This window comes from Gymnogyps californianus, chromosome 11 (assembly GCF_018139145.2).
Source record: "Gymnogyps californianus isolate 813 chromosome 11, ASM1813914v2, whole genome shotgun sequence".
NCBI lineage: Eukaryota > Metazoa > Chordata > Aves > Accipitriformes > Cathartidae > Gymnogyps > Gymnogyps californianus.
In genome coordinates, this window is record NC_059481.1 from 13,254,143 (window position 1) to 13,275,866 (window position 21,724).

A 21,724-nucleotide genomic window follows, 5' to 3' on the forward strand; every position below is an offset into this window, starting at 1 on the left:
AGTATTTCAGCATGAAATGTGGAAGCTGATTTGCAAGTTCAGAATGTAAAAATATCAGAAAAGACATTTGCAATATCACTTGAGAGTACTAGGTAGTGTCAGCTGCCAGCTGCCAATACCTTTTATTTTCTAATGACGTGGGAGCTGTCTAATGGATTTCCATTAGAAATGTTTGTTGCACCAAGAAAGTGCATGAGGAAGTGCAGCTGGCTTCAAGGGAGGTCATTGCAGGGAGACATTACTGTTTGCCTGGTAGCTCCATGATGTTACTTTGGGACTGTTGTGGCTGTAGTGTGAGGATCCATCTAGGAGCTTTCATTTGCATTTTGACAATGAGGTGTAAATGCTTCTGGTGTCATTGAACATGTCATAGTACCTTATAGGACGAAGATCATGGAGGTTACACAAAGAGATTTGGGAAGCGGTGTGTTTGTAGATGCATCGTGGCCCATGCTCAGACCTGAGTCAGGATAGCTAGTTGGGTCATACTGACTGTCCGCGAGGAAGCAGCATGTTATTGACACAGAGCAGGGAGATGCTAAAATGAATCGTGGCACTCTGTGTATCTAGGCAGTGATGCAAAAGCACCGATGCAAAGTTGTGATGAGTCATACTCTGTAAATCAGGGTACTAACACAAGCATTCATCAACAAAAGCTGCACTCTAGCTGGGTGCAGACTGCATGTGCATTTCAACAAGAATACATCACTCATTTCTACATGTATTGGCCTTTTGGAAGAGATCCCAGCAATAGACAATAGCTTGGATTATGGTGCTTTACACCTGTGTTGCCTGACCAAAATTATTTCACTAAATGCGTGTAATACAAAACTGATGTTAGGAGAGAGTATTTATTGAGTTATAATTCAAATACATTAGACATGTCAGGCTTTAAATCCACAACATCAATTCTCAAGATATGAAGTGATCAAATTTTTAATATTTTAGTGTGCTGATAAAAATGTCTTTAATAATGGAAATATATTTTACTCTATGAATGATAGAAATCTAACCCTAATCCATCTCTTTCCTTGCACTGATTTTACTCCTGGCTCTAGGACTTTCCAACTGTGAGGGCTAATGAAATACTGCTTATTTAAACCTGTCTGTCTCGAACAGCTTAAGCTGTTTTAGGTGGATATATTCTGTTTACATGTTTTTTGTATATGCCTTTGGAACATTTTATAGTATGCAATCTCTGTAGCCTTACATTTACACATTAATAGAAACATGAATTGCAAATTAAATTCTTACAGGAAGTATTTGCGAGTAGAGGTTAACTGTGCGGAGCAACCCTTGAAATACTGCAGCCTTTTGAAGGTGCTTTAGTTTGAAATCATTTGTGTCAAGATGTTACAGCATTTTCAGAGGTGCCTAACTTGCGTCTGGATCATTCTGACATGGTCTGTATGTTGTTTTCAGGCTTGTGATTTCTTTATATCCTAAATTTAAAAGGCTGCTTCCCATTACAGTAGGCTATATATTGGTTACTGTAGATTATAGCATACCAAAAAGCCAACTGTGTACTACTGTGATATTCTCCTGTCAACAGGTTTGGCTTTTCTGTTTTGAACAAACATGGTAATATAACAAAAATAAGAGAGAGCAAGATTTTCTGATCTTTAGAAAAATGTAAGCTGTATAAAATCTACCTCTAGTCTTTAAATGGAATTTAGAAAGATGAACTCTTGCAGCATTTCCCCTCTTGTGCTGACAAACATAGCGCTGTGAGCAAGTTCAGTACATCCAAACAAAAGTTCATAGGCATTATACACAAAAATTGCTAATTGCCTGGTACATAGAGATTCTTGGGTCAGGATGTTGTTTCTCTTAGCAAAAAAAAAAAATCTCTGGAAGTTCATTTTTTGTTACTACAGCTGGCTGTAATTTGCAAGAAGCCAGAGTTATTGAAAGGCATCTTCACCCATCCATACTTGAGGAGTTAAAAAATGAGTTGTACTTTCTTCATTGGTCTGTTTCATCATTCAAATCACAGCCATTAAGATGAAATGGGCAATTCTGACAAATTCTTGCTGCCTCTAATCTCTGCAGTTTGACATAAAGCTCTTTATCTTAGTTTCGCTTTTTCTGAAGTGAGATGGTTAGCTATCGATAAATCAGACAAGACATGCAATTCCTCTCACTCCTTGGGAATTATTTGCAAGACAGCTATCTTTACAGAGGGAGTGGGAGAGCGATCATGCTCTATGATAAAGGTCTATGGCAATTCCTTCCGAACTCAGCCTTACTTTCTGTGAGATTGTTTTCATGACATCTTGTGTTTATTTTGGTTTGCTCTGTTTTCTACAAGTAGCTTGCTGCACTTTGCTGTCTAGTGCAAGAAGTCCCAATCTAAAAGGAAGGCTGAATTGGGGGATTACTTACTATGCATGTATGAGTGCTCACTGGATAGATGCATGCCATGGCCTTCTTAATGAAGTTTGAAACCTCGGTGTTGATTTACTCTATAAAGGGTGAAACTGGTTTTTTTTACTGTGCATGTTTTTCACTCTGCATTCGATCCCAGCACGCCAGGCCATGCAGAAGTGACTGATCACTGTACTTGTGTGGCTGTAATGTAGACATAACGATGAGCTTGACTGACAGCATGTCTTATGAAGTAGCTCTTCTCTGTTGGATTGCTGACAGAGGCTCTGTGAGAGAGCATATGGTGTTCTTAAAATACGTTTAAGTAACGTCCCTGGGAGAACTTTACCTACCAGCAGGAGTTTGGCTTGGACCTCCTATTTCTCAGAATTCTGCTGACCTTTTCGCTCACACATTTCCTGCCACAGTTTCACAGGTTTTAGAAATTCACACGTTGAAAAATCGATCTGTTGACTAAGAAGAACACGTTAGTGAATAACCTGTCTTGAAAAGGATGCACTTTCAATGTGGGAATTGTCCAGTCTGTACCTTACGAGTTCACCCCTTTGTGCATATCCCAGGTTTATTACCTGGGTTAGAGATCGATTACTCATCTCTGCCTCATCCTGGTTGTCAGGAAACTACTGATATGCATACTTTTAATTATGAGAGCATTGAATTTTGTGATGTTTGCTTTATCTTCATTTGTATTCCTCATGCAGCTCACAGGAGAAGATACTATGCTCGCTTCACGATTTGTTATGCACAGTTCTTTTCTCCGACAGATCCTCGGAAAAGCCTTTCATATTTTTTTCTGCACAGCCTGTCACCATGCAGCTCTCTGCGGGCTGGACTCTTTATTTGCTGGCTCCATCAACATAAATGCAAAACTGTTCTCTCTGTACCTATGCTCTGGCCTGCTTGACTACGAGATCTGTCAGTCTAACATAAATAAATATGTATCATGTGCCTTATGAAGGTATTTTCACATACATTTGTAAGGTCTGATCTGCAGTCTGTTGAACTCAGCTAAAAGACAGCAATTGGCATGGGTAGTTTGTATGAAGTGAATATGCAATATGGAATCAATTATGTATTAATCACTTGGTATTTATTAGATGCCCAGCTCAAAATATGCATCTATTAAAAAAGACCACCAACAGCTATTCTAGGGATGGAAATGTGTAGGCAAGATTGTAAATCTTGTCAGCTGCCAGGTTACAAAAGACTGGCTCTGTTGGAAGGTTACTGGCCTCTGTGCTGCTGCCAGAAGTGAAAGGGGGAGACTCAGGGTTCCTGAATTTTGCTTTCCCTGAGTTTTCCTAAATAGCCCTGTGAGGGGGCAACTCTAGTCCAGGCACCACATGCAAGGGGAGACACAGGGAGGTCAGTCAGTGTTGTGGTATATGTCTTTGCTGTGGTATTTGTAGCACAGTTTGAGAAGCAGCAGCAGCGTGGTGAGGAAATCGGGAGGGAGCAACAGGTAAGGGGCCCATGCCTCGGCGTGTGCTGAAGCCGCGTTCAGCCGTGTCTGCATGTGTCAGCATGGGAGCTCTCTTACTTCCCAGCGTGGGTGTGGGCTCCGCTGCAGGGAGGTGGTTTGGGGCTGGGTGTTAGACCATGGTGGTGCCTTCTGGATTTAAAATCTCTAAATAACAAAAGTGATTGTTTTACCAGTATTTCATTTAAAAGCATGTCTTAAACAAGGGAGAACAGACATTTCCCAAGTCTCATTGAAAGAGAAAATGAGGCTCTGCACTAGAAAGAAATGTCTCATTTCCAGAGGGGAAAAAAAAGAATTCTCACTGCAAAATGAAAAATTCCCTTCCACCTTGTCTTTTTTTTCCCATTTATGAATTTTATCAAAAAACAGTGATACTGGGAGTGACAATCTGATACTTCAAAAATTGTCTACTTAAATGTGATCCTGAAACCAGAGTGCTTTTAGAGGGGAGGTCAGCAGATGGGAGACAGAATCCAGTAGCTATTCTACTAGGCTCTCTTTTGCTTTAAAAAAGCCAGGATAAATCTCTGCTGCTTTTTGAGACTGAACTGACAGTGTGGAAAGTAAATGTGCTAGGATACCAAAGCGCTTTTAGTCACAGATATATTTAATGTTAACCAGTGATAAGACTTCCCAACTCTGCAGGAGAGACAGTGCAGTCCAGAAGTGAAGGTGGACAGGTCGGCATAATGGTTTCTCACTGAGCTTCCTGTCCTGGCAGGAGTCAACGAAGCCAGGGAGAAAGTCAGGCAGGTCAGCGTAGCAGTCCCAGCTGCGTGGTGCATGGTCCTGGGGCAGGGCAGGGGGGTACCCTGCCCTGTTAGAGCCTGCAGGCACTCCTGGAGCCTCTGGGGGACTCTTGCTCCAGGCAGGGGCTGGTCCGAGCTCTCGCTCTTGTGGGGGTCTTTGCCAGGTCTGCCCCCAGTGACCCCCAACACCATTGAGGTAGGATTGGGAAGAGAATACGTAGTTCTGATTCCCACAGCGCCTGAGGTTTGGCTGTTGCCGTCAGGGCGCTCACAGGCTGCCCCTTTGGAAGTTCTTGCATTGGCAGCAACACAGTGACCTACAGGTTAGTTACAGGGGAGAAATTTGAGGGTAAAGCACAGTTTAACCAGGCCTGACTGGTTTTGTATTGTAAGACAGCTTTCACTGAAAAAAGGTATGAAGCTACAGCTTCTCTTCCTGTTTTATCTGAACTTCCTTCCACTTGAATTCCTTTTTCAGGAATGGCAAGGAATGTACTATGCGAAAAAGAAAAATGGAGATAGCGTACAACAAAATGTGAAGATACTGCCTGTCATCGGACAGGGAGGGTAAGTATGAAAGCTAAAGCCATGATTTAGGTCTGAATCAAGGCTCAGTTTAGAGTTCAGTTGCTTTCAGCAGACATTGGATTATCCTGTTACTGGGTATAAAGGAAACTTATGCAAGGAAGGGAGCCTCAGACCTCTGCATTTAATTCCTTGGGGCAAAATCAACTTAACAGGCTGTGTGCAGGGAAACTGAAATTCTAATTCTCTGCAAAAAGGAGCCAAAGATCCAGATGTGCTCACTTGAGACTCTTACTCTTCTAATACTCCCTGAAGTGCAAGTGCACTATCCTCTCTGTGCGTTGTGTTGGGACCACCAGGACCTATGTCCCGTTCCACTGTGCACCTGTACTATGTCCCTCCATGCTCATCTACTCATGGCTGTTGCCAAGTGTCATGTGATGAGGTCACTGTGTGCCTTGATCCTGGTCAAAATTCAAGCATGTCTTGCTTTTTGTGCAATTTCCACTTGGTCCCCAAATAGAGCATTTGGAGCACACAGGTATATGTTAGTTACTGGTACATTTATGATGAGTCCTTCTGTACTATAGTGGGAAAGAAAGTGGATCAGATTGCGTGCAGTAGTAGTTTCAAAGCCCTCTAAGGCAACACGAACATTAATTAAAAGCACAGTACATTATCTTCCGGACTTTGCCGAGACAGTCGTTTAGGAAGGTGTGTCTTCATGAAGGAAGGGCCAAATGCAGCTTCTTCATGCAGTTACTTCCTAAAAAAAAGTGTTTTGGGTTGATTTCATCCCTGGAAGTAATTCACATTCTCTACTCTCCATCAATAGAGTGAAAACATATTTTCAGCTTAAGATGCCAAACTTGTAAGACCAATATGTATTACATATATTGCTACTTAATGGAACAATCTAAGCCCATTTGAAGCTGGCTTAGAAAGTTTCCCGGTGATCAAGGATGTAGTTTTCAGTTTGATTGCTGTATCCCTAAATCCTATAGAAAGTTTTGATTGTTGGACTGCACTGTTGCATGTTTCACATTTATATCATACCTGAAACATCCTACAGTAGCCCAGAAGAAGCCGGGGCAGGAGGGGCAGAGAGAAAGAGGAGGAGACAATCTTTGTGAAAGATGCTTCCGTTTTGTATTCCCCATCACGTGCAGAACTGTGGGTTTTTTGCATTCCCAGTTGAGCCTTCCTGCCAGAACAGGATTTGTCCTGCATTAATTTGTTGCTCTTACCCGTTTTGTGTATCAGCACTGAATTAGACCTGAGGTTTGGATGGGATTTAACACACTGTTTTTTGCCTACAGAAAGATTAGACACTATGTGTCAATTAGTAGACTGTGCAATGACAACAATAAGGTAAGTGAAAATAGTGCTATACTTGCTTTAGTTTGAGCCCTAAATATTACAGAATAATGGGAAAGTTCTGACTAACTGGTTTTCTCATACTAAATTGTAGGCGGAGAAGACATGTGAACGTGTTCAGGCTGAATCTCAGACAGGTATGACACATCTCTTCTGTCCTAATAAGTGGAGAACGTACCTGGGAAAGAAGTTGTTAGTGATCTGCCCGTTGTTAGTGATCTGACTGAAAACCACAGTTGCACAGGGCAGTCTGAACAGTACTATTTAGCTAGCAATAAGCTGGGAATCCAGCTCAAAAGGTAGCAAAATAAAGACAAGCCCTCTCTACCTGCCTCACTTGTTTTAAAGTGATAGAAAGCAACCCACCCTTGAAAACACAGTAATAGGGTCCCAAGTTGGTATTGTGGTATTGCTGCATTCAGTGTCACATTTCAGTTGTAGATAACGGATCCCTGTGTCAAAATGAGAAATAAGAAGGACGCTGTCTAGTCATCACGTTGCTGTGGCTGGTCTATAGCTAGTGACATGTACCTTTGCATTGCCTTTAACTGTATTGTGGGGTATTTGCATGTGGGTGGAAATGAGGATGACCAACACTACCATTCACCCTCATCCCACATAGCAACACTTCAATTAACACATCCTTGGGATCCATGCTGCAGGTTAATTGTAGCCTTAGTAGCGCAGGTTGTATCTGTGGGAGTCCGTAAGGGACCTAGGATACATTGCCTAGTTTGCTAGTGTGTAGTCTACTTTGGTCCACCAGTTCTTTGTGGCAGTTGTTCCTTGAATGAACTCAGGTGTGTTACACAAGTTGTATTCACAACTACAATTGTGTCACTGGGTCAAGAGAGGAACTTTTCTCTCCGCACTGTTAGATCCCTTCTGCAAAAACACTTAGGCATGTTCTGCCAGAGAGCATGACTGGGTTCATGACAGTGTAATTGGGCGAGAGTTTAAAAAGGAGCTTTCATTGGCTCTCGTCTGCTGAAGCATTTTGGTAAATGTCACTCAGCTGCTATCAGGCTTTCTCTGAGTTTCAGTTCCTTTAACATACATCTTAGGCACAACTTAATGTCATTGTACAATATAATTTTCTCCACAGATATTCAGACTTGCAGACACAAAGACAGGAGGAAAGGATCACTAGATGTTAGATCCACAACATCACGAGGGAGTGATGGTATGTTAAACAAGTAGATTTTTCTGATTTCTATATATATTCAGATTTTTATGTGCATACATACATACACATACAAATACAGGTAATTATGTATGTGTGTATATACACATACACACACATGAATAAAATAGCAAGTCATCAATTCATGAACAACTTTACATTTGTCAAATAGCCCCATTTTCTTCTCTTGAACTACTTTGAGTCTTTTTTTGAACCAGTGGAGAATGGAAGGCTATCATCTACAATCCTGCGTGGAAGACCTCATGAGATTCAACAGATACTTTCAAGTACAAATAGCAAACTCTAAACCTAACAAATTATTACATTTCTTACCTCTTCTCTTGATAAAAATACGAAGATAATTTTTTTACGAATTTTGTTTTCTTTTCACTGTGTTGTATTTTGCTCCATTAGATCACCCCAAACGATAGATGAGTCACATATTCAAAACTGTTGCTTATACTTACATGATTTTGTTAAAGCATACATCATTACAGTCTAGGCAGCATACACTAATGAAACATGGAAGTAGGTCTGTGGCAGTGAGAATACAATCATGCTCCAGTGTAGCAAAAATAGCGTTGATTCTTCTTTTTAGGAGCTGCTCAGCACAAAGAGTAACAGAGATGTGTCCACGTTTTATAGGTAGCACAACATAATTATCCAGAAAAATCCCATCTTGGCCTTTTCTCTACAGAACCAAAATTGCTAACTGATATAAAACATTTGTTTTTCAATTTCCTATGAATAATAGGCCAGAACCTCTGCTGTTTTAATTTGGCATAGCTATCTTCCCTTCAAAGGAGCTTCACTGATTTACCTCAGCTTGGAAGCTGACTCATTATGACTTGTCATGTTGCATCAGGCAGCAAAAGTAGATATATCTTGTAATAACCTAAGTGCAGTAGTTACCTACCTGTGCCTGCCAGTTTATACACACACACATATCTGTATAGTCTTTTAACTGAGTTTTTAATTGAATATTTTAATTAGTTAAAATAAAAAACCAAAGCCATGATTTTGCCAGGCTGTTACAGCTACTTATCTCTAATCAGGGATATCAGTGGTTCAGCAAGCATCTCTTTGCACTTGTGTGTCCTCAGCATAACAAGCATGTGTATGCATTCTGCAATAGATTGCCTCTGAAGGGCACAGCAGGGTAGGCAGTTCAGAAAATGAATCAAGATTTCTTGGCTGAATCCTCCTGTCGTGCCTTGTCGCTGAAATCAGGATACAAATTCTGCTTTGTTTTCCACACAGGCAGCTCACAAAGGCGGCACTCTTCTATGGCCAGGATACATTCCATGACTATCGAAGCACCCATCACCAAGGTAATGTGTACTGTCACTAGCTGTTGTCAGTTGTGCTGTACTGGAATACTGGGGCACGAGGCGCCAGTACGGCATCCAGACTGAGGAGCAAAGCAGTGCTGGCCTCTGATGCGACTTCTTTCCCTGTTTCACCTGCCTACTGGTGGAGCTCCAAACAGCCAGGTGCTCTGAACAAAGTTGTCCCAAGCCTGCTTAGTAGAGTGCCCTGCATGTGGTCAGCCATCGCATGACCCTTTTTAAGGACTTCTGCCTATGTGAAGGAGGGACTAGAGTTCCTCCTTCTTACTTATGCATTGTAAACTGCTTTCTGAAACCATTCAAGGATTTGGCAAAAATCAGCTCTTTAATAATTGAGAGAGGCAAATGGGAGGAGGTTATATTAAATCCATTCAGAGACATTTTGGGGCTGTGCCTTGAACAGGAAAATCATTAATAAGACTGCTGTCTTTAAGACCATGATCTTGTTCCCAGAATCAGTAGCAAATATCAGTGTTTTATTAACATCCCTTTCATTTTGATTCTCCCACACGTGGATTAAAGTTGTAGCTCTTGTTTATTTGCTATGAGTTTTCCGTAGTAACCTTTGAGTGTCTCTGTTCTTTCTTAAATCACTTCTAAATTCAAAACATGTCTAATGCTAAACTAGGTAATAAACATCATCAATGCTGCACAAGAAAGCAGTCCCATGCCAGTTGCAGAAGCTTTAGACCGGGTTTTGGAGATTTTAAGAACCACTGAGTTGTACTCTCCACAACTGGGGACAAAAGATGAGGATCCACATACAAGTGACCTCGTTGGAGGGTTAATGACAGTAAGTACATACTGCCACAAACAGCTATTGATTAATGTTCCACTGCCTGATTTTCCCAGTTCTCCATCTTTATCATCTGGCATGTGCTTTGCCTCTACAATGCCAAATTCTCAGGAAAAACTGCACACCTCTTTGTGTGGATTTTTTTCCCCTCTACATTAATAATGTAGCTCTGAAAATAGGAAGAAAATTGACCAGTCCCTTGGAAGCATTAGTTTTGCTAGAAATGGAAAGGTAAACCAATTCTTTTTTCAATGTAATTCATTTTAGAAAGGTATAGATGGGAGAGGAAGAAAGAAAGATAGCTAGACACTTGTATTTATTAATGAGGATTAGAATGGCATGTTTTGGGGGCTTTTCAGTGTATAGAAAGTAAGTGCTTTCAAAAGAATGCAAAATATATATTTCTGTTGCTATTTCTTGGATTATATTTGTACCCATAGAGACTCATAGATCAGAGTGCTTTGAGCTAGAAACATGAATGTTCACGTATTAAAACACAGCCATGCTCCACAGAACTCATAATTTAAATAAAAAAGACAAGAAAAAGACTGAAGAAGGCATGTATGATGTTGTTATATTATGAAAAGAGCAACGGGGGCATTGGAAAAAGAAGTGTTGTACCAAAGCTGAACAAAGGGCGCGTAGCAAAGCAAGAATTGAACCCAAACCTTCAGAGCCTGGAGTCTGACCCTCCTGATAATAGCTAGATGAACTTGGATGAATGTTACCTGTGCCTTAAGGATATGTGTTCCCATTAGTCTGTAGATTGCATATAAAAGGCTCACAACGTGAGCTTGTCAGAGATGTCTCTGGGCTATTATTTCATGCTGTAACTATCAAGATGCCTTTGCAGTATCTATCAGAATCTTGAAACAGTTTACGTATATTTTTGCCTTTTAAAATACCACAGCAAATATCTAATCAGGAGAAACATACAAGAGATTTCAAGAATTCCAGGAGAAGACCTGAATGGTTCATATAGGGTTGAATTTACTAACTCAGTAGACAAAATATATTGTTATCTTAACTATAAAAATATAGGAAGAATATCGATACATATAATCATTGGAGTCTCAAAGTGAATCTTTTCTCCTGCTGAATACACGCAGTCCATAAACTCAACTGTTTTCTCCTTTTTGTGGATTGTTGATTCTTACATACGTTTGTATTCTGACTGTATTCAGTCCATGGTCCCAGAACATGTAGGTAACAATATTGCAAAATACAAAATCCTTACTAAAAATAAAACAAAGGCTATTTTGTGGAGCAATAGAAAAGCTGAGAAAATCAATTTCAGAGCATGAGGATATATGGTATAGTATGAGTTTTAAAATTATCTGGGAGAAACATTTTTCCAGCAAAGAGTCTGTTGAAAACAGAATCATATTATTCCATTTCATGCTCAGAAGTTATTTCTGAGTAGGGGAACAAGTAGTAGGTTATTGGATTTGAACTCTCAAGCAGAATTCATGATGGGAAGGGCATTTGGAGTTCAAAGATGGATTTGCCAGATACAATTACACCTGCTATTTCAACTCTTAAAAAACTAATCTTTGATTCTAAATGATAGACAGCATCTGGTGTCCTAAATATTTGTGTCATAGCAGTGCTATTGAAGAGTCACTGAGCCAGTTATAGTAGTACTCCCTTTCCTTTTAAATCACAAAACTCCAGACTAATTTACTTACAAATGTGAAAATAAAGATGAGATACAATTCTTTTAAGTGCAGATATTGCATGTTCAGATATAGCATCCACATTTACTTCTGCTGTACTTTGGGTGCATAACATTGTTAGTAAGGTGCATTCAGAAAGATTTTTTTTTTTTTAATAACTGTTTTTTACATCATGGGCTAAACATTAACGTGCATTAACTAACAGCTGTATACATCAAAAGAGCAAGCAGGATTTGGCCCACAGCATTTAGAATTATGACCTGAAAAGTAAATATTAAATATATCATTCTGTTAGTTTTAATCCTTCGTCTCAGTTTGCACATCTAGGCATCATGCCAGAATTAAGCCTAGGAGGCACTGAATTGGAGAATAAACAAGCATACGTTCTTCTTTGATAGAAGGGAAGCCTCAGAGTAATTTGTTGCTCTGCAACCCCAGCAACAAATCATGAGATTCTTATGCTGCTGAGGTGACCTGATCTGCCAATACCAGGGGGAGGAGAGCAGAAGCATGTCTCCATCCATTCCCTCCCACCACCCACCTTTGTTGATGGGAAGTATGTGGACACACCGTGTCTGGTTTGTGGCACACATCCAGAACGTGTGTGTGTGTTGTCCACACAAAGGTGGATGTGAGGCTGTAATTCCAGACCTCTATCTGCACCTGAGAAATCTGAGTTTTTACCTATCTGAGTTCATATTGTATCCCATATCTTGCACTTTCTCATCCATTATGAACTATATGTAAAACGGGCAAATCTTAACAGTACACACAAATAGGGAGAGGCAGCTTTGATGACTGTGACAGGTTGCAGTCAGGCTTCTCTAAAGTCACTGTGCTACTATTTGGTGTCATCATCTTACAGACCTTTTGTACAATACCCTGCATTTAACTCTCAACTTTTATTGAACAGGATGGTTTACGAAGATTATCAGGGAACGAATACATATTGTCAGCAAAACGTAAGTTTTAATTTGGTGGTTACTGAGATATTAAAACATGTTAAGAAATCTAAGAAATGGGAAATGTGATCAGATGTTCTTTTTAATAAGCATTGTTTTGTTTTGTTTTATTTTTATTTATAAGCATTGGTCTGCAGCATTACTGGGCTTTATAGAAACGAGTGTTGCCAGGCATTACTACAGAAAAGAAAACAAGTACATTGAGTAAAAGTGTATCTCAGGGTTATTAATAGTGATCTGCAAACATATTCCTCAACAGAAACTCATCAGGTCGCTGGCAGTTTGATCTCTCCAATCTCCCTCAATGACATACCCCCACAGATAACACAGGCAATGGAAAATGAAGAACACTGGGATTTTGATATCTTTGAACTTGAGGCTGCCACCCATAAAAGGTCAGTAAGTTCAAGAGCTCATAAATTGAAGTTGCTGAAAACTGACTTAAATGTCATCCTGTAATCAGCTCTTTAATTTCTCTACATGTGCTTTTAAAATGGAATTACTTTTATTTTCAAAGTCAAATGTTTGAAATTTTCTCATTGTCATTTCTAGTTGTGTATGAACCCATTAAATATCTTGTTTCATCATACACTATTTCCTGCAGATTCCCAGTGGATGTAAGTGAAGACTATATATCTTTGATATGGTATAATAACAAAACAACATAATTTTAAAAGCCTTCCTTTTCTGTTCTCAGTAATAGAAAAGTTCTACAAATCAAATTGTTGTCTTGAGGAGATTCAAGTTCAAATTATGGCCAACTACACACAGAGTCAACATGCTGGTCTTAATTTGATCAGTTGATACAGATCATGTTTTATTTTCTCTCCATGTAATTGGGTAATTTTTATTCCTAAACAGTTCAAATACAGCTTCTCAGCAGAATTCCCATTGCCTTACTCTGGGATTAGAGGAAGGTCTTTATTCTAAAATCTTGGCAGGCTATATTTTATGTATAAGTTTAACTGAAGAATATTTACTGATAAAAAGTAGGGCATACCAGTTTGCATCACAGAAGTTTTCAGAGCAGATCAGCAGTTTTGATAGGCTGTACTTCATTAGTAGCAAATGCTCCCACTAAGACTGGAAATTGATCTTTCTCTTTAAATCCTTGTTTTTATTTTCTGATGCCTATCAAAAGTTCTCCTTTGGGTCTAGTTTCATGTATTATGCTTTGTCTTAGCTTAAAGCTTCTATGAGACACTAATTTGGAGGCTAGATCCTGCAATGAATTTACTATCTTAAACCCTTGTCAAAATCCCAGATCCGTAAGAGCTTTGAAAGGTATTAAAAAACAATGTTTAAGAAAGATATCAGGCATTTAGTTAACATATATGCACTTCATTTTTAGACCATGGTTTTGTGAGCCAAAAAAAGTGGAAAAAAATGAGGTTTTTTATTCTTCTTTAAAGTGATTTTATTGTAAGTGAAGAAATTTGCATCCAGTTACTTTAGGGTTTTTTTTTTGCTTTGCTACATTTCCATTTCTAATGAAGTGCTATACATGCAGTAATTAAAAAAAAAAGTCAAAATGTAGTCAGTCTATGTGATTTACAACATTTAATACGCACATTGCAGTAACTTAAGAATTAATTTTCCCAGCCAACATGCATGAGATCACCAGATAGGTTTCTCTGTTATTGATTTGGAGAGACCACAGAGGAACAAAGGAGGTACTTTGTTGCCTGTCCTCTCGTTAAAGGTATTATATGTGATCAATATATATGATTGCTTCCTGCTGTGTTTAAATAAAGGCAATTCATTTATTAAGAGAATTAAAGTGATCTTCAATGAATCACAACTATGAATATGTTATTAGTATTGTCTTCAAGTCCAAGCAGACATATGGTAGTAAAGCCAAGATAATTCATTAAATCTAAGCTTTAGTGCATTACAGTTCACTGACACAGAAACCTGGAGAGACCTTTGTCTGACAGTGCTACATGGGGGGGGATTAAGGGGGATTTAACTTTAATATATTATGATCCTAGTGTATGACACAGTGTTGTGGAGTGTTTTTGCCAAAAGATGTACATCCAACCCTAAATGACCTCAGCAACTCTAAATGACCTCACCTCACCTGTCAAGTGCAGCTAAAAATCAGAGTGCTTGATGCATCTGGAATCAAGCAGCAAAGTGAGATGCCAAAATAAGGGTTTAAGATCTATTTTTAAGAATCCACATTTGAAAATATTTACCACTATACCTGTTCTTCTTAAGCAAAATATGTATTGGACAAGAAAACAGATATTAACTGGGTTCAAAAAAAGGCTAGTGGACTAAAACTTGATTTTTTTTTTTATTTCCTCTATTAAACATACTGCACTTTCACAGCTTTCAGATTAGAAATATTCTGTACTGCTGTTCTGATCTTCATTCACCTGCTAGTCATCTGAGTTTAAATTGTGCAGTTTGGCCTGGGAGAAGCAAGAGTACTGGAATACAGTGATGTTGGCTATTTTTGGAGACAGTTCTCTGACTGGGTTAGCCTGAAGGTTGATCTGGCCCTTATAATCTTCTAGAAATGGCATACTCTGGCCTGGTCATTTGCTTCCAGAATACCTCCATCTCTCATCCTCTATTGCATGCAAAGTCAATGAGCAATAGAAGCCTGCAAGGGTGGGTGTAAAAGAAATGGAGCAGATCTGCAGCGCAGAAAGAATAGTGATTGCATCATTGTATAGTATAGATATACTTAATCTAACTGTAAACAAGATAGTTTAGGAATCTGTGGCAGCAGCAAGATTACCTCCCTCCTCTCAGGCACAGAGTTTAATACTTGCTAATTTATCTCATTTTTGACTGCAGTCTACATTTACCCAACATAGACTCCCCAAACCCCAAAATACTGCTACATGTAGTACAGCAGCAATATAGAGCCTTTTTAATATTCCTGGAAGTGTCAGGAACTGGCATGATTCTGAGAGTGTGCATGTGATGGGTAGGCACAACATTTCTACAGGTCTGGATTGTAATTCTGTAACAAGTCCTTATACCTAATCTGACATGTCATTGCTTAAAAATGCTGTATAGATTCATACTATTTATGCTATGTAATAGTCTTTCAACCTTATTTGTTTTAAAACTCTATGTTTATTTTTCTCCACAGGCCTCTGGTTTATCTGGGTCTCAAAATATTTGCTCGCTTTGGAATCTGTGAATTCCTAAACTGTTCAGAATCAACTCTGAGGTCGTGGTTACAAGTTATTGAAGCTAACTACCATTCCTCCAACTCCTACCATAATTCTACTCATTCAGCAGACGTACTACATGCCACTGCTTATTTCTTGTCTAAAGAAAGAGTAAAGGTGAGTCCACATTTATAAGAAACAGTGTAGGTGGGAAGTACAGGTGTGTTCAAAGGAAGATCTCGCAAAAACAGATGCCAAGAGCCAAATGTCTACCTGGTGCCAACCATTTTGGTAACTCTGAGGTCAAAGAACTGGGCTGCTTTACATGAGTTCTAGGATCTCTCTTATAGTATATGTGGAATGATGGATACTAATATTACGGGCATTGAGCTATTCTTGATGGGAGAATAAGAAAACCTCCTTTTAAAACAAAACTTCTTCGTATAGTTAAACTTTCTCAGATAGGTGAGCTAATGACACAATTATTTTTGTGACAGTGCATGCCAAATACAGATTTAATGTAATAAATCACCATCTCTTACACCTTGTGATGGTCATTTTGCAGAAGACTCCCAGGACAATATAGGCCATAAAATAGGTTTAGTGCTTCCAAAGCTATATCACCCACTGGACGAGATGGCCTGAGGCTTAAAGAGACTGCATTGGAGGAGAGTATTGAAAAAGATTACTTGTCGAAGTTCCTTGTACCATAACAGCCACTGGCGTATTAGAGCCACTGACAACCAGAATAAATCAGAGCAACCTTTGTTCTCACATGCCCAGAGGGCAGACTGGAGAAGGGGAATTAAAACGGTGCTTGCATGTGTACGCAGTGGAGCGGCAGAACATATTTCTGAGTTGCATTTTTGGATAGAAATTCCTGCCCTGAATTGGCCTGCCTAAGGATAGTGTTAGTGATGGGCACCTGGCTGAGGCATTTGTGACTGTAAACAAGCTTCTGACAGCTCATTAAAACTGTAGTAAGTCCCTTTACCTGGAGCTGCAGCTCATTAGTGTGCTCTCCAGAGCCTGACTTACAAATACTATATGCCAAGTGGGAATAGAACTTCACTGGATATTTTCAGCCCCTGATTTGCCAGAGGTTTAGCTGGTCTTCCCAAGAATATCTATGAAAAACAGACAAGATCTGGACTCATTCCAATGCCACAGAAGCATGACTGCCGCCTCCTTTTCCAGAATGTTATTTCCATTCCTCTGTAGGCATAGGAAGAGAAAAAAATGTTGCAGCAGCAGAAAGAGCAGAATCAAAGTTCAAAATTCTCTCTTTATCTTTTCAGAGTTACAGCACAGCTGCTTTTGTGTTGTCCAGAGTTCAACTCAACCTAAATACAGAAGGCCAGATTCTGCCACTCAAATTCACACTGAGAAGATTTTTTTCAGTCAATTGAACTCAGTTCTTGTCTGGGAAAATTTTCTGGCTCCCAAATTGAAGCAGTGTTCTCAGAATCATTTCCACTTCTGTGCCATAGGAGTTAAGATAACAAAGTTAGAATCTTTGGCCTGAAGTTAGGGGTAAAGGTGCTGTAAATCCCTACGAAGTTTGTTATGTCAGACTCAGGAAATAAGCGTCAGATACACTGCTGTGGTCCTACAGGTCAAGTATTGTCCAGTTTCTGGCCGCTTCCCATCTGCACAGGTCCTTCTCAGCCAGACTGAGCACTGGTCAGTGTGTCCCTCTGAGGAAAGCCTGTTCTAAAAATCTCTCTCTCTCCTAACTTCATACCACAAAAATAGAATCCCACGAGCAGCAGCTGAAAGAAAGAAGCAGCTAACACACGGCAGATAGTATTTCAGACAATGCTAACTATGAACATAGAGAAGAAATAATTCTTTGCCTTTTCTTGTTCTCCACAAGACCCTCTTGACAGTCCTCAATGAATAATATCCTAGCTCCATCAAAGTTAAGTCACTGCATTAATTTCAGGAGGTGTAAAGTAGGGTAGGGATTGTCTTTTCACCTACCAAGTCTAACCATTCTGAATGGTACTGGCAAAGCCAGTAGAGAATTTGGACCTTAAATTCAAGCTAATTGGAATGGAAATTATCTGCCCTGCTCCCAGATTCAACTGGGAACATTTCTGTTTTTATGTCTCTTTCATTTTATTAAAATTTTTAATGTAATTGTTTTGTATCTGTGATCCTTCACAAAAAGCCAGCATAAACACAGCATAAAGGCTAGTTTCCAAAGGTATACAATATATTTCTGAGATGCTTCGTTCTTTTTCTCCTTTATGCTATTAATACAGTATTAAAACTTAAGTATAAAACCTTAAAAGTCAAATAGTTTTGTATTTCATTATAGGCTAGATATAATTAGGCATAAAGCAATGACCAATGTAAGTAGACATAAAGCATGGAGTGCAGCACGCTAAGAGAATCTGATACAGAAAGTATAGAACAGTGTGTCGTGTAATTTTTCCATCGATGTAAACCATCAAGTATTCTTCACAGAATTCATATAAGCTGTAGCCCCAGGACACTGTTATTATAGAACTGGATATATGGGAAACATTCCTTACAAATTGTAAACCTAGCCAGCACGTAAGTGGAATGTGATTAGGACACATTAAGTTTCCAAAAGAAATGAAGGGGTCTGGTGGAAATAGAATAATTTTTAGCAGTATTGGTCTTTTTTTCCAAGCCAAATACCCTAACTCCAAGTGAAGGTAGTTTCTATGTTGTTAGAAAACACAAACTAATTTATTACTTTGCATTTCTTTAATTTGATGTGCTTTGTCAAAGGTGTGGCTAAGGCAAAATTCAAGAGGCAGAAAATGGGCAAAAAAGCCATGCAGTGTTCAATGAAGCTTATAATGAATTTTCCATTGCTCTGTCTAGAACATCTGACCCTTACTGATCTGCAGAGTTCTGGCTTTTATTCCTCAGCAACTTGGCTTAATCTTATGGACAGAGTAGGGTTTCTAATGAGTCTGCCAGGAAAACTAAGCATCCTTCTATTTTCAGCAAACTTTGGATCCGATTGATGAGGTTGCCGCACTCATTGCTGCCACAGTCCATGATGTGGATCACCCAGGAAGAACAAATTCTTTCCTGTGCAATGCTGGCAGTGAGCTAGCAATTCTCTACAATGACACTGCAGTGCTGGAGAGCCATCATGCTGCCCTGGCTTTCCAGCTCACCACCCGGGATGACAAATGCAATATATTTAAAAACATGGAGAGGTAAGCTTAAAACCCAGGGTCCTTGTCCACCCACTAACATCTCTCACTTTCTTCTGTGTAACATAAGATAATGCAAACAAGCATCCTAGAGGAGGTCAGTGCCTTGTGGATAACTGTCCGTAGCCCTTGTGGAAGTTTGCTTCTAAAACAGTAGAGTGCTTTTGCCTGTCCTGCACAGACTTAGGAGTAATCACATGGTTTCACTTCCTCCTGTGGATAAAAAGGCGGACCCTATCTAAGGAACTTAGTGTAAATCCTAATGTTGGCAAGTCTAGAAGAATCATTTTGTATCATTGGACGTAGAGGACAAGCTATGGCTGAGTGGGTAGATGTTTGTTGGATAGAACAAGGATAGAAAGAGTCACAGCGCATCAGTCAAAAATTAAATGCCTTGTTGCAATGGGAACAATAGTGAAGGACCTGTTGTTCTTCCAGCCCTAGAAAGGCATTTAGGGTGAGGATGTGACCATTGCCTTGGCTCTCTCAAGATACAGCAGAAAAGTATTGCTGAAAACTTGGCTGGAGCATGAGCCACTGCTGAGTGTCTGTGCTAAAAGCCTTGGGAACATGCCGGTGTGGCATGTCCTGGCAGCCCTCCTGAGTAGTTGGTGCCTCTGCTTCTGCCCAGCTCTTGCGCTGTTTCTCCTAGAGATCCAGTCATGCCTCTAGCACATATGTCTCTGCACATCAAAGGGTACTTCATCCAGCATAGCTGCAGCTGCCCAAGCCTTTATTACTGTTCTTTCTTCCCCCAGCACCTCTCTTCAACAGAAGTGGTCTGTAGCATTTTTGTTAGACTTGTTTTAGCAAGCAGCCCTTTGTGAACCAGCCAGCATTCTTAATTGTTTCCTTCTTTAAACAGGAATGAGTATCGAACACTTCGCCAAGCCATTATTGACATGGTCTTAGCAACAGAAATGACAAAGCACTTTGAGCATGTCAACAAGTTTGTCAACAGCATTAATAAACCCTTGGCAGCGCTAGAAGAAAATGGGGTAAGCGACACTGCAAGTCCTCCTTAAAATGACTAGGCAGGGACTGGGAACCCTTGGCAGTAGGAAATCCCCACATGGTATTCTGAGAAAGTTCATCAGAAGCGTGGAGAAAAGAGAGACTAGAAATGTGTCTTTCACCTCTGGGTTTGAATGCCCTTCTGCTAAACGTGGTCGTCACACATTTTGAGGGTGAGTGGGACTCACTTGGATCCTATTAATATTGCAGTGCTGTGATGTTGCACTTGGGACCAGAACCTTGGGCTGTATATTTTCCTGTTAAAAATGCCATTTTGATGAACCCAGTCACTCCCATGGAGAGAGTGCTAGTGGCAAGACTTGGCATTGTTGTTGGCCATTTCTGCAAAGGAGCCAAGATTTGCCTCAGAACAGAAGCTGGATTACTCCCTCACAATGGGAACCACTGGTGGTGCAACATAAGGGCAGGTATATTGACTGCCATATGGCGCATTCTCTGGAAATGAGGGCCCTCAGCCTTCAGCGCTGCCTGGCAGCATTCATGGGTTTTCCGTCTACTTTCTTAAAAAAATCAATTTAATTTGTTACCAATCAAATCAGAGTAGGATAATGAGAAATCAAACCAAATCTTAAAAAACACCTTCCCCCCACTCCTCCCTTCTTCCCGGGCTCAACTTCACTCCCAATTTCCTCTACCTCCTCCCCGCAGCGGCGCAGGGGAACGGGGAATGGGGGTTTGGGTCAGTTCATCACACGTTGTCTCTGCTGCTCCTTCCTCCTCAGGGGGAGGACTCCTCACGCTCTTCCCCTGCTCCAGTGTGGGGTCCCTCCCACGGGAGACAGTTCTCCACAAACTTCTCCAACGTGAGTCCTTCCCATGGGCTGCAGTTCTTCACAAACTGCTCCAGCGTGGGTCCCTGCCACAAGGTGCAGTCCTTCAGGAACGGACTGCTCCAGCGCAGGCTTCCCATGGAGTCATGGCCTTCTTCGGGCCCAGCCACCTGCTCCTGCGCGGGGTCCTCCACGGGCTGCAGGGGAACCTCTGCTCCGCCGTTAACCTCCATGGGCTGCAAGGGGACAGCCTGCTGTCTCACCACGGGCTGCAGGGGAATCTCTGCCCTGGCGCACCTCCTCCCCCTCCTTCTTCACTGACCTCGGTGTCTGCAGAGTTCTTTCTCTCACATCCCACTCCTCTCTCCGCTGCAGGTTTTCCAGCAGGTTTTTTTTTTTTCCCTTCTTAAATATGTTATCACAGAGGGGCTACCACTGTCACTGATTGGCTTGGCCTTGGCCAGCGGCGGGTACGACTTGGAGCCAGGGAAGCTTCTAGCAGCTTCTCACAGGAGCCACCCCTGTAGCCCCTCCCTGCTACCAAAATCCCGCCACACAAACCCAATACAGTATCATATAGACATAATCAATAGCCATCTGGAACCCCATGGACACAATGAAATTGCCTGTTAAGAACTCATTCTGAAAAACCACACCAGTTTCAGTAACAGCTTCAAGCAGCAGTTTTGTTGCCAGTAAGAGCAGCGTATAATTTTGTTGGAATGTTTTTTTGCAAAGAGAAGATTTTCAGAAATGGTTATAATAAAGTTTGCATTGGTGGCAACGTCCTGTAGGAGCTGTAATGGTTTTCTGTGTTTTCTTACCATGTTTTTTAGAAAGCCACATTTATGACTGCTGTGTGTAATGGGGGAGGGCAGTCTTTTTATTATCTGAAGGTGGGAGAGGAACAGGTCTTGTTCCTTTACCCATCAGAAGCAGACTGGAGCTTAATTGGAGGTGAGTACCTTTGTCCACAGGAGTATATGCTAGAATTAGCTTTGTTCTTGGCACCCAGCGATGCTAATGAGAACTATGTGAATGTGAAGCCAAAGTCCCAGTAGGATACTGGTTTTACTGACTAAACGAGGAGAAAGGCTGTT

At 40.5% G+C, this 21,724-nt stretch overlaps 1 protein-coding gene across 3 annotated transcripts in view; it reads left to right on the top strand.

Annotated features, from left to right (window-relative positions):
- PDE8A (phosphodiesterase 8A) overlaps nucleotides 1-21,724 on the top strand; it is a 139,811-nt gene that overhangs the window by 112,022 nt on the left and 6,065 nt on the right. For 2 of the 3 annotated variants that reach the window (XM_050903002.1, XM_050903000.1), the window contains exons 9-19: nucleotides 5,099-5,187; nucleotides 6,465-6,516; nucleotides 6,617-6,659; nucleotides 7,628-7,705; nucleotides 8,966-9,036; nucleotides 9,683-9,847; nucleotides 12,440-12,488; nucleotides 12,748-12,883; nucleotides 15,598-15,796; nucleotides 18,605-18,822; nucleotides 19,685-19,817. In XM_050903002.1, coding sequence (XP_050758959.1) covers nucleotides 5,099-5,187; nucleotides 6,465-6,516; nucleotides 6,617-6,659; nucleotides 7,628-7,705; nucleotides 8,966-9,036; nucleotides 9,683-9,847; nucleotides 12,440-12,488; nucleotides 12,748-12,883; nucleotides 15,598-15,796; nucleotides 18,605-18,822; nucleotides 19,685-19,817 — 1,233 coding nt within the window. Of the gene's footprint in view, nucleotides 1-5,098; nucleotides 5,188-6,464; nucleotides 6,517-6,616; nucleotides 6,660-7,627; nucleotides 7,706-8,965; nucleotides 9,037-9,682; nucleotides 9,848-12,439; nucleotides 12,489-12,747; nucleotides 12,884-15,597; nucleotides 15,797-18,604; nucleotides 18,823-19,684; nucleotides 19,818-20,043; nucleotides 20,053-21,724 lie in introns of all 3 variants that reach the window. The other variant, XM_050903001.1, reaches the window with a different exon arrangement.